Source organism: Drosophila tropicalis, unplaced genomic scaffold (assembly GCF_018151085.1).
Source record: "Drosophila tropicalis isolate 14030-0801.00 unplaced genomic scaffold, ASM1815108v1 contig_859, whole genome shotgun sequence".
NCBI lineage: Eukaryota > Metazoa > Arthropoda > Insecta > Diptera > Drosophilidae > Drosophila > Drosophila tropicalis.
The window spans coordinates 10,385,257-10,396,938 of NW_027173353.1; the positions used below are offsets into that span (position 1 = coordinate 10,385,257).

At 37.6% G+C, this 11,682-nt stretch overlaps 2 protein-coding genes and 1 long non-coding RNA gene across 3 annotated transcripts in view; 2 read left to right on the plus strand and 1 right to left on the minus strand.

The window, feature by feature from the left end:
* pnt (pointed) overlaps nucleotides 1-5,287 on the plus strand; it is a 68,479-nt gene extending 63,192 nt beyond the window's left edge. Inside the window, exons 8-10 of the mRNA XM_068297376.1 lie at nucleotides 3,352-4,355; nucleotides 4,423-4,580; nucleotides 4,696-5,287. Of these exons, the coding sequence (XP_068153477.1) occupies nucleotides 3,352-4,355; nucleotides 4,423-4,580; nucleotides 4,696-4,759 (1,226 nt within the window). The 3' untranslated portion in view covers nucleotides 4,760-5,287. The remainder of the gene's footprint in view (nucleotides 1-3,351; nucleotides 4,356-4,422; nucleotides 4,581-4,695) is intronic.
* A 1,673-nt stretch (nucleotides 5,288-6,960) lies between these two features.
* On the minus strand, nucleotides 6,961-8,418 carry LOC137582644 (terminal uridylyltransferase Tailor-like). Its single transcript, XM_068297263.1, has 6 exons — nucleotides 8,317-8,418; nucleotides 8,052-8,259; nucleotides 7,754-7,993; nucleotides 7,527-7,703; nucleotides 7,255-7,453; nucleotides 6,961-7,192 (listed from the first exon to the last, which is right to left on the minus strand). The coding sequence occupies exons 2-6, from the start codon at nucleotides 8,251-8,253 to the stop codon at nucleotides 7,039-7,041; spliced, it is 972 nt and encodes a 323-aa protein (XP_068153364.1). The 5' UTR covers nucleotides 8,254-8,259; nucleotides 8,317-8,418; the 3' UTR covers nucleotides 6,961-7,038.
* A 324-nt stretch (nucleotides 8,419-8,742) lies between these two features.
* LOC137582645 (uncharacterized) lies at nucleotides 8,743-9,429 on the plus strand. The gene is made up of 2 exons (XR_011033304.1): nucleotides 8,743-8,859; nucleotides 8,924-9,429. It is a non-coding gene; the product is annotated as an uncharacterized lncRNA (long non-coding RNA).
* The last annotated feature ends 2,253 nt before the right edge of the window (nucleotides 9,430-11,682 follow it).

Consider the following 11,682-nt stretch of genomic DNA (forward strand, 5'->3'; position numbering starts at 1 on the left):
AACTTCAGTTTTTAAACGGATGTCGAAGGTAGCAGAACGGTCGCTCGTACACGGTTCGCTCACGCTCGATCAGCGGGAATTACAAACACATGTGTACATACAGATATAAGAATATTACTTATACGCCACTCTGTACGAGGCAAGGAGTCTTTTAGTTGCGATAAACACAAATTAAACAAAGCAAAAATGAAATAAATAAGTCGGAGAATAACGCGATAAATGTCCAAGCGAAAGATTAACAACATTTTGGCATTGAAGCTGTGCTGCATTATTTGTTGCTATTAAAAGTAAATAAATTAACAAACAAGTGATATTCGAATACTCATTGAATAAAATTGAATTGCAAAGTGAGTGTGTGTGTATCAACAATTGAGAGATTTACACTTGGCTTCAAATTAATGAAAACAAATTGAGTGTGAAAAAATGTACATACTTGGTGTAAATTCTTTTGAAAATTCCTGAAATAAATAAGAAAAAAACACAAAATCTACAAGTGTTAAGTGATAAGAAGTTAAAGTTATTTTTAAATAAACCAACTAAATAAAGTGCTCAACACCCACATAAACTTATCATATGTATGTGAAGCAACCACAATCAGAACCCGCATTCCCTTAACCACTCAAACCACAAAAATCTACAACGAAATTAAGTGCAAAAATTAAATATTCCCTCCCCCCCCCATGACAAAGCAACAAAACAACGTAAAAGAAAATCAATTTTAATACAACTGCAAGTACCACCAGCATAATTATATACATACATACATACAGAGAGGAGATCTTCTAACAATAACCACAAAACAAATCCAAATCCAACGCCAACGAGATTGTCAATTGTCCAGTTCATTTTTGACAGTTCAAATCCCGCAGAATTGATTTTGATGAGATTTTTGAAATGAATGATCAGTATAATACAAGTCAATGACGACGTGCATTCATATTTTACAATTTCCGTTGTTTTTGAGTATTGATCAATTTGAAAACGAAACGAAGAAATGCCGCCCTCTGCGTTCTCAGTAAATGCCACCATAATCAGTGCCGCAAATAATTTGGTTAGCGACAAGGAAGACGCAGTGAATAGCAAACTAATACAGCAGCAGCAGCAGCAGCAACAGCAACAACAACAGCTGCAGCAACAGCAGCAACAACTTTTCATTAATAACAATTGTCAGGGGGGCAATTGATTACAATAATTATAAAGAGGCCACAAATATGGTACTACAAAGCTATGAGAATTATCCTAGCTATCATTTAGCACAACATCATCATCAGCATCAGCATCATCATCATCATCAGCATCATCAAGCTCAGGCTCATGCCCATCAACTTCATCAGCAACAGCAGCATGAGCAACATCAGCAGCACTTGCAACATCATCAGCAGCAGCAACAGCAGCAACAGCAACAGCATCTGCATTTGCAACAGCAGCAACATAATCACCTACAACAGCAACAACACTATGGCTCAGCCAATCAACAGCAGCAACATCGTCTTTCCGGCGGCAGTACTGGCAGTAATACAGCCTCATCTGGTTCTAGTTCTAGTACCTCATCATCAAGCAACTCATCGCAAAGTTTTGGCAGCAGCAATTTGGCTGGTGCTCTGAATAGTACAACGGCTGCATCCTTGGGACTTGGTTATTTCAATGATATGATACCCTTTAGTGGTGCTGATTTCTCAACATCCCCCAATTCGGCAACATCGGCAACATCTGTGGCATCAGCAGCAGCAGCAGCAGCAGCGGCAGCAGCAACAACAGCAACAGTTGTGGCAGCAGCAGCAGCAACATCATCCGCATCAACCAACAACCACACAACCTCCAATGCCTATTACACGGATTCGGATGTCAACTTCTTTAGTTCAGGTACGGCTACAGGTCAGCAAATATTTACCAACATCAAGCAATAGAAATTTTAATTACAATTGCTGAAGTGTGAAAAAAGAGCAGCTCAGTAAAAGATGCGGTGGCATAATTAAATTGTAATTCGTTTTTAAGTGTTTGGGCGACAGGCAAACAGCAAACAGCAAACACGCAACAAGTTGACACGGTTGGCAAGGGGGGATGAACGAATGGATGGATGGATGGATGGGTAGATGATGCGTTGGGATGGCCAAGGGGGAGTAACAATTAAATACTTTATTTGCTGCTGACTGTCAGATAGATATATTTCAAAACGTATCTGCAGATAGACATAAGGATGAGTTAAGCTGCTGCAACTTGGTTTTCTCTGTTTGTGTGTTGGTGTGTGTTGGTGTGTAGGAGGGGATCATCTCCGGTCCAACTCTTTTGCCAGCCAACTGTAGGTCGCCAATGTATCTCTATCTCATTGTATCTGTATCTGCGCAATACCGTCTATCGTTTGCCCGAGCGAATGGGAAGCGCTTAAAGCTTTTTCTTCTGCTGTAAAAGTGAGCGAACAAAAAAGATTCCCATACATACACACGTCTACAGAGAGTGTGAGAGCACGTCAGCTGCAACTGCGCATGTGTGTATATGTGTGCGTGTGTGTGTGTTGAGTATTTCAACAGGTTTTTGTATCCCACAGATACTTTTGCCCGTCTCTCGAAATGTGTGAAGTTTTCATTGTATTTGCTTTTAATGTGGCCGCAGACCATTAGATTGGGGAGGTTGTACACACACACACACACACATACAGTTGTATCTCTGAGTGTGTGTGTGTGTGTATCTGTGAGTTTTATATTTGTATCTGTATTTGTCTTTTGCTCTTTTTGGTATTGGTATGAGCTGTGATTTTGATTGGTTTTCGAATTGCTTCACACCATTGCGTCTCCCAGTGTGTGTGTGTGTGGGTTTGAGTGTGTGTGTGAGTATGAGAGAAACGCCCCATTAATATTTAAGAGATGAAGCGATTCAATTGCATTGACAAATTTTCAGTGCCAAATTACTTATAAGTCAATTATGAAACAATGAATTGTTAACAAAATTCCCCTTCAATATATAACAACATTAAGTTGAAACCTTTTTGGTTTGTTTATGTTTAAAAATGTAACCAAAAACTAGCAAATTATCAAGAATAAGCATATAAAATTTGGTAATTTCAAATACTTTTAAATACTTTTTTTTTTTTAATACTTATATATGTTTGATTAGCTTTCGAATCGTGTGTCCTTTATATAGAACATCATCTCAATAATATTTGTATTGGAAATTATAGCCAAATACATTTGAAAACGATTTGGAAATAAGAATATATCAATATATCGAGTTAACAGCATTATTTGTTAGATATTTCAATACAAGTATCTTATGCTTTAAAGGATTATAAATTTACATTCAAGTGTACTAATTTCTTGTCTATGACTGTTTCTTGTGTTTGGATCTCTTTTTTAGGCTATAGCAGCAATCCACATGATCGTAGTAACCACAGCCCGCCACCGCAGCAAAATGTTAATGGTAGTAGCAACAACAACAACAACAATAACTCTATGTTGCCGCCAGTTGTCCAACAGCAATCAAATACCGGCGATAACAACAACACCAGCACCAGTAGCAGCAGCAGCAGCAGCAACAACAACAACAACAACAGCAGTAACAATGCCAACAGTAGCAGTAACAACAATAGCCATGCAAATACGGGCAGCAATACCAACAGCAACAATAATAACAACAACAACACTAATAATAATAATAACAACAACAACAACAACATTAACTATATGGCCGCAATGGCAGCAATTTACCATCATCAGCTCAAAGAAGAACCAGGCACCGGTACACAGAATACCGGGAACGGCAATGTAAGCGGCAACACCGCCTACAATGGTCCAAATAACCAAAACGATCCCACCGATCTCAGTAGTTACGGCCTGCCCGCACATTTGGCAGCCGCAGCAGCAGCCGGCCACTACAGCGGAGGCAATCCGGGCAGTGGCAGTGCTAATGACGATAGCGACTATCATAGCACAATGTCCGGAGGTCAGGAGCATCAGAGTCAGGCATCGAGTGCTGGAAATGGCAGTGGCAGCGCCAATAGCAACAGCTACATGGACGGCAGCTCCGAATTCTATGGCTCCTATGGACGCAATCGATTCCATGATAGCTATCCATCCGAGTTCACGCCATACGATGCACCGCAGTTCCAACAGATGAGCGCCCAAGCCTCGGCCATGGATCAATGGGGTGCCCATGCCCACCAGCATCCAGCAGCTTATCTGGGGCTGGACAAATCCCTACTGGGTGGCTACACCACCCAAGGGGGAGTGCCCTGCTTCACGGGCTCTGGACCCATCCAGTTGTGGCAATTCCTGCTCGAATTACTGCTGGACAAGACATGCCAAAGTTTTATATCATGGACGGGCGATGGCTGGGAATTCAAACTCACCGATCCCGATGAGGTAAGCTAATCAAATCGACCAATGACTTGGTGACTTGGTGTTAACTAACAAACTATCTACTCAACAGGTGGCACGGCGCTGGGGCATACGCAAAAACAAACCCAAAATGAACTACGAGAAACTAAGTCGGGGTCTGCGTTACTATTATGACAAAAATATCATACACAAGACGGCGGGCAAGCGCTATGTCTATCGTTTTGTCTGTGATCTGCAGAATCTAGTGGGGTAAGTTAAAAGCTGAAATATCACAATCAATGTTGAATTGTTTCATTACTATTCATCATCTTTTCATATTTTGAACTTGTTTAGTAATTTATTTATTGCTTTTTCTTTTTTACAGACACACACCCGAGGAGTTGGTGGCGAAATTTGATTTGAAAATTGAGAAGAAGGATGTGGACTAGCAGAGAAGCAGCACAGAAGCTGCCTGAATTCAGGGGCAGTACAGCACAGGCCACAAAAATACTTTCGATAGTTTATTGTTTTCCACTGCGTGATGTTAAATTTTAAGCAGCAGCATTTGACTGCAATCTTGCTACGAGATTAAAGTGTTAGTATCCTTCCCAATCCCCCCTCCCCCCTCCCTCTCCACCACCACCGCAACCGCCACCAAGCCCTTAATATTCGCTTGTAATTATTGTATAAACTTTAGACTTATTTTAAATTAATTTGAAATTAATTTAAAATACAAATTAAACTGTAGTTAGTCCTTAAGTAGTCTCTAGCAACGAAAATATCAAAAGAAGAAAAAAAAATCAAATCAAATCACATCAAAAAGTAAAAACCAGTTAAAAAACAAAATTCAAACTGATAAAAAAAACAAAAAAAGAAAATACATTTTGTGCAATGCAATAGTTTGTTTCTGTTTTTTCAAATATCAAAACATTATTGAAAGAGGCCATAAAAACTATGCGTAACAAATCCCCGCCACCCCCCCCACGAAAACAAAACAAAACAAAAAAGTGATATTAAGAGCCACAATTTGTTGTTAAAAGGAAATGAATAAGAAAGGATACAATTTCATAATGTATATAAAACAAAGCAAAATTGATATGTACATACATACATACACATAAAGAAACTATACATACATACATGTTGTGTGTGTGTGTGTGTGTATGAGTAATTTGCTAAGTAGGTCTCTAGTATTTATCTATATATGATAATGATCTGTAATCTGTGCTACTGGTACAACTAAGTTCTACAACCCATAACATTTTCTTTGTACTACATACTCCTCGCCCCCCCCTCTAAACTCTAAACCATTATCTATCTATTGATCTATTGATTATGTATACATTTTTGAGCGCTTCCGTGCGAACCCAAAAGTTATAAACGCTATTTTTTACAATAAACATACATACATATATATTATACTTGTCTTGCACTGCATAGTGCGAACATATTTAGTTTATTCAACTACTTTTAGTTTGACTACTTAGTTAGAAACGGCTGCTTTTGAGTTTTCCGTGTGTCGTTCCGTTTTTGAATTGAATTTGTGACAATTTTGAATCATGTTTGTGTATAGCTAGATGTTAACGTTTATCAATTAAGTCTACGTTTGTATTACACCTAAACAAAATATTATGTAGAGCAATTCTAAAATATTGTATTTAAATATACACTATAAATATATATATATACATACATATATATATTTTAACATTAATGCTATTAAGAATAATGCTAATGGTAATAATAAAAAAAAATCAAGAAAATGTGAAAAAATATCAGAAAATCATTTGTCAATGGAATAATTATTGGGAGGTCAAATATATGAATGGATAAGGGATTTATTGCTTCATTTCTTTAAGGGGTTCGATACCATCAGGGACTTAGGCATACTTATGGACCATAACCATAGGCGATGGTCAAAAGAATTTGACGATCTGTCCATAGTCAAAATTCTAGCTACTTCTTTAGTTCATTTCATATTCAAGAAGGAATCTATTGAAAGTAAATTTATTTTTTTAGCTCTTTGTGTGGTCTAGATTGGAGTCGGTATGTCGAGTTGCCAACATCCATGTCCGTGTTAATCGAGAGTTTTAATATTGATGATTGCTGTTGCATTTTGAAATTTACAATAACAAATACATTTATGTATTTATCTCGCTCACTCCAACCCAACGGCTAACTACGTCCTTTTTGAAAAACCGATAGTTCGATTTAAATCAAAGTCATAATAATGCTGGATATTAGGTGGTCAGCTCTTTGCTTTGGTTCCCATGAAACATTCCTGGTGTCGTATAAGCATTCAGACAATATCAGTAACAGATCTAGAGAATGGTCAGGGTTAGGGACAGGTACTCAGCTTAATTCCAAATTCAAAGCATTGACACTGGAATACTCTCTAAGCTTTGGAGCTCTACGGCGTCCGCTTATCCCTGCTATAAACTCAGTAAACACACCCCATCCATTTATGACATTACATTTGCAAGCGCCTTACGTTCGGGCCCCATTTACAAGCAACAGTCAGAAGATGAGTTGGCTTATCAGCAGAGATAGTAAAAGCCGCTACAGGTCAAAAGGGCATCCTCTGTATAGATTCGAAATAGTTAAATGATGTGTAGAGAAGGGAAATAGTTGCTAAACCAAACGACAAATGTTTCGCAGAATCGGCTCATGCCACAAATATATGACAGACTTGGAATCGAGTTTATTAAGATTTTTTACATTATCTGGCTTACATTGTAAGTAGATTTCTGTATTTACGACAATTTATTTGGAAACTTCGAAGGGTTTGGTTTGAAACATAACCCTTGTTCATCGTCAGGTATATTAAGTCTTGGACAATCATTGAACGTTCCCAATACTTTTTGTTCCGATTTAGGCGAAATCTGTAAAAAGCAATGTTTAACGATTCTATAAAGCAATAACGGTTAAACTGAATAACACTTACGCTGACGGCATGTGGTCAACAAATTGGGATTTCCATATTTGCATTCCCAAATAAGGAGAAATTACATAAATATGAAAGGCAAAATCCGAATAAAAAGTAAAAAAGGATTGTAAACATTTCGTTACTGTTTGTGAATTTAGCTCAATCTTGACCATTGAAAACTTTGACAATTTGTAACAATTAAAATCGCTAATCCAAGCTGAGCAAGGAAATGATATGTATGTATAAGAATACAAAAACGACCACTAAGAATTATATTCTAAAATACGTACGACCGGCATTGGGATTCAGATTTTCCTGCAGTTTACGAACACTAGGCAGATTCCTTTGACTCTGTAGAAAGAATATGACCAAAAGGTTTAACAAATAACCAGGAAGATGTTTGTTGTTCCCAGCAATAGGGATTTGTTGTTTGATCCATCGGTGCAAAAATATAGCCATATAACGAGCTGAAAATCGTTTTGAGATTTTGTTACATATTTATCTCAATTTATCTTACCAATCGGTTGTATTTCAAACATGTATTTAAGCAGCACATTCTGTTTGTAGGACATTTCATTAATAAAACTTATATCAACTTGAATTCCAGTTGATTTGTGCCTGGCGATAACAATGGGGCAACCGCTGAAGCATTCTTTTTCGAAGATCCATTTTGGTGAATTGCGAATGCCCATGGAAATGTTTGACAGAGTCTTAGAAACCAATGCGGACTTGGTATTCAGTTCGACAAATTCCGCATCTAATTGTAAGAGTAATAAATAGTAGTAAATAATCTGTCTGTATCATTCTATACTGACAGCATTTAATATAAATATCCAAATCTGAATTCGAACCAGCCGTGCCCACATAGCGTGAACCAAATGGATGCAGGGTGATGGGGAAGTTCGGGAACAGGGGCTGCACCGCTTCTTTCAGATCGTTCTCAATGATAGTAGTCGACATTCTTTGGATTTTATCGGCCTCATCAATGAGCTTGCAAAGCGTTGTCCAGTTTATCATTTTGGGCTTTTAAACAGAACAAACATTGTAAAAAAATGCCATTAATATGCTTATAATACTTACGAATATTTATTATTTCTACGAATGAATTGACTGTGTTTCCCTAATAATGAAATGAATATACCATACATACGTTTAGCTTAGTGATGGAAGCTTGGCTGTCAATAACGATCATAAATAGAGATGGGATTAGTCTCCCCTTTGCGATATACGGGCACAATAATATTTGCACTTGACCTTATCATGGATGCTTGGTTGCTCTGCTCCTGGCTATTAATTAATTATGCACTCTGTCAGTCAGTCCTAGTCATAAATTAATAAATGTATATCTGGTCGAGCCTTGCCTTTGACCTACACTTGGGTCACTTTATGCTTGAGTGGGCAATTTGAAAAATTCATCAAGTCTATGCTAATCAATTCGACAATTGGAAAAGGGGGTACAACTTGCGTATAAAAGGGCTAGCACTGGTCTAGGATAAGGCCATAAAAGAAAGTTTTTGGCCCACTCTGCATTGTTAAAATGCAGTCACAACTTCAATTTCGTTGGGGCAGACGGTTGCTAATACTTCTAATACTCTTTGTAATTTGGCGACAAAGTCGGGCACTGTAAGTAAAATATATTTTGTGACTTTTTCGAATTCTTAACGCAAAAATTTTGTTCCCCTTTTAGAGGATTCCCATCTAGAAAAGTTCTGTGCACTATAGGACCCACTATTCCGCCAGAGGATTGCAATTTTTTTGCGATCGATGGCGGTTATTGTCCCATACGCTACTATTGTTATCGGCAATTGAATGAGTCCTGTAACAATTACCAGGAGGAAAGCAAATGCGAACCAGGATTGACTTGTAGCTGCAACAGATGTGTGGGTTGTATAGGCCACAAATGTGATATAATAATATGTCCGCAGCCTGGAAAACTCTTTCCAAAACGCTTACCGAATACGAATCGTTGGATTCCTTTTCCGAGGAATCGTCAAAGATGGCAAGACTTAAACGAGTATACTAAATAATTCCGAATACAAAACGAGATTGAAAACCGAACTGAAATGAACTGAACTTTTGAAAACGGAAACAACTTAGTTATAATTGCATATTAGCTAATGTGAGTCTTCAAAATACGTACATATATTATGATGTATCCCATAAATATATAAAAATGCTAATTATTTAGAAAAATTTTTATATGTTTTGTAATATATCCGAATTCCTCGATATCGAAAAAAACGGCCAACAATCTTAGACTGGAGCAAAGACATGCTAAATCAAACATTTTAAATTTTATGACAATAGTTAGTGACTTTGCCGTTTATATGGGAGCTATCTATCCGTTTATATGGTCCGATTTGGCTGAGTTTGAGATTTATAACCTGTGCAGTATATAGAATTTAGTAGCTTTAAAGGTTTAGAAGGAGTTTGTGTTGATGACATGGCTATATGAATTTGTCTCGTCGGGTTGATCAAGAATATATATACTTTATATTTATCACTGTTCCAGTGTTCGGAAACATCATTTTGCGGCAACTGGTTGTTAGTGTTGCGAAACAAAGAAAGAAAACGCTAGAGTTTACTCACGCGATTTAAAACGCGTGAGTAAACCGCTCGAACATGTCCGAGTTCGCTCGATATTTTTCGAGCGATGGAAAAAACCATCGATATTATCGAAAATTTAAACGAGTTTTTCAAAATATATATTTTGTCATCGTTTTTCAATATTACAAAATTTCAAATATTCAAAAAGGGTGAATCAAAAGTATCAAAACGCATACGAATTATCTAGCGTATAATTTAACTACTATAAGTTATCCCTTTATAAATTAATACAACCAAAACTATATTAAAAAGATTTAAGCTTGTAATTTTTGAAATGTTCTTTAATATAAAAACAAAATTTATAGTTTCAAGATAAACTTCAATATAAAAAAAGGGCGACTTCTCGTCCTAAGTCCAAAAAACGAAAACAAAAAAAAAAAAAATAAAACTCTTCAAGCAACAACAACTTGTTTAGGTTTTAAAAATGCTCTCCGTTCCGTAGAAAGTAAAATTATGAAAGTTGTTAAAAAAAACCTACACTTAACTTACCTGCCAATATTGCAGCGGATCGCTGTCATGAAGAGCATTGCACTGCTCCATATATTGGCGAATGGTAATAATTGAGTCCGCCCGTAAACTTTTGGTTTTTTCTATTATTTCTCCCTCCAACATCAACATGGCCTGCTGGGCATTTGATAGATTTTGAAAACCCTCCTTTTTGAAGTGTGGGTCAAGAAGTGTTCCAAGGCGTGGTGCCGATCTATTATCATACGAGAATAGCCTTTTTTACGTTGCTCAGTAAAAACTCACAAGTTTGGCTCCCTACAGGTGCTAGCATCTGCTCACGGAGTTCCTCCTCCCTGTAACGCCCTTTACAGCAGACGCATGTTTTGTGCCCAATAGCACAAGTCTCTGACAGTGGAATCGGAGCATTGTGGCATTTTAAAAGGGTGTCAGCTAGGAGCTCTCTTCTCCGCGACACTCTCCGAATCATTTGTAATGCGCTGTTCCAGCGAGTAGGGACCTTTTGCAATAGAGAGCAAGGATTTTCGGTGCCTTGGGTATCTTTGAACTTTGCATAAGCAATAGCGCTACTCTTAAAGTAGGACACTATTCTTTTTGTGATTTTTAAAATATTTTGCACATTTTCCAGATTTAAAGCATTTTGCACAACAAGATTAAGAGTGTGCGCAAAACACGGCAAGTGTTTCTTTTTCAATAATTCGCAAGCTTTAATCATAGATGCTGTGTGTTGGCAATATTTAGACTTGAATGGTTTGTCTCATCTATTAGTGGCTTTGAAGACAGCACTGCCGTCTTAAGCTCGAAATTTAAAACAAAGTGACACGTTACAGTTAGATAACTAACATTTGCACCAAATGTCCATGCATCTGTTGTGATAGCGCACGAGTCAACGGAGTCAAGAATGCCCTTCAATTTCTCCGACATAGTCTCGTTCATATTTTTAATATGCGTGTCCCGCAGAGTTTTTTGACAGGGAACGACGTATCTAGGGTCCACCACCCTCATCCAGTTTCTAAATCTAATATCTTCGACAACGACAGCAATGGCTTTGTCAATTGCTTCGTTTTTGGAAGATGTTGGGCAAGAGGGTGGGCCCGTTTTAAGTGCTCTAACAAGTTGGAAGTGTTTCCGCTTGCTTATATTCTTTGCCACAATAATGACGTTTTGCAAGTTGTTTGGTTTGCAATTTGTCAAAATGTGTCCACACTGCCAAAATACACTTTTTGCGCTTAGGATCCGGCTTAGATTTTGAACAAGATGGTTCATTTGATGATGTTGGAGAGGTATCATGATCTTTTTATACCCTTGCAGAGGATATTATAAAATTGGTCAAACGTTTGTAACGCACAGAAGGAGACGTTTCCGACCCCATAA

What these genes read in the sequence shown, in the direction of transcription:
- LOC137582644 (XM_068297263.1), bottom strand. Translation starts at nt 8,253, where the DNA reads ATGATAAACTGGACAACGCTTTGCAAGCTCATTGATGAGGCCGATAAA. An exon ending in GGATATTTATATTAAATGCT is followed by an intron (nt 7,994 to 8,051) that starts GTCAGTATAGAA and finishes TCTTACAATTAG; the next exon opens with ATGCGGAATTTGTCGAACTG. An exon ending in GTTTGAAATACAACCGATTG is followed by an intron (nt 7,704 to 7,753) that starts GTAAGATAAATT and finishes AACGATTTTCAG; the next exon opens with CTCGTTATATGGCTATATTT.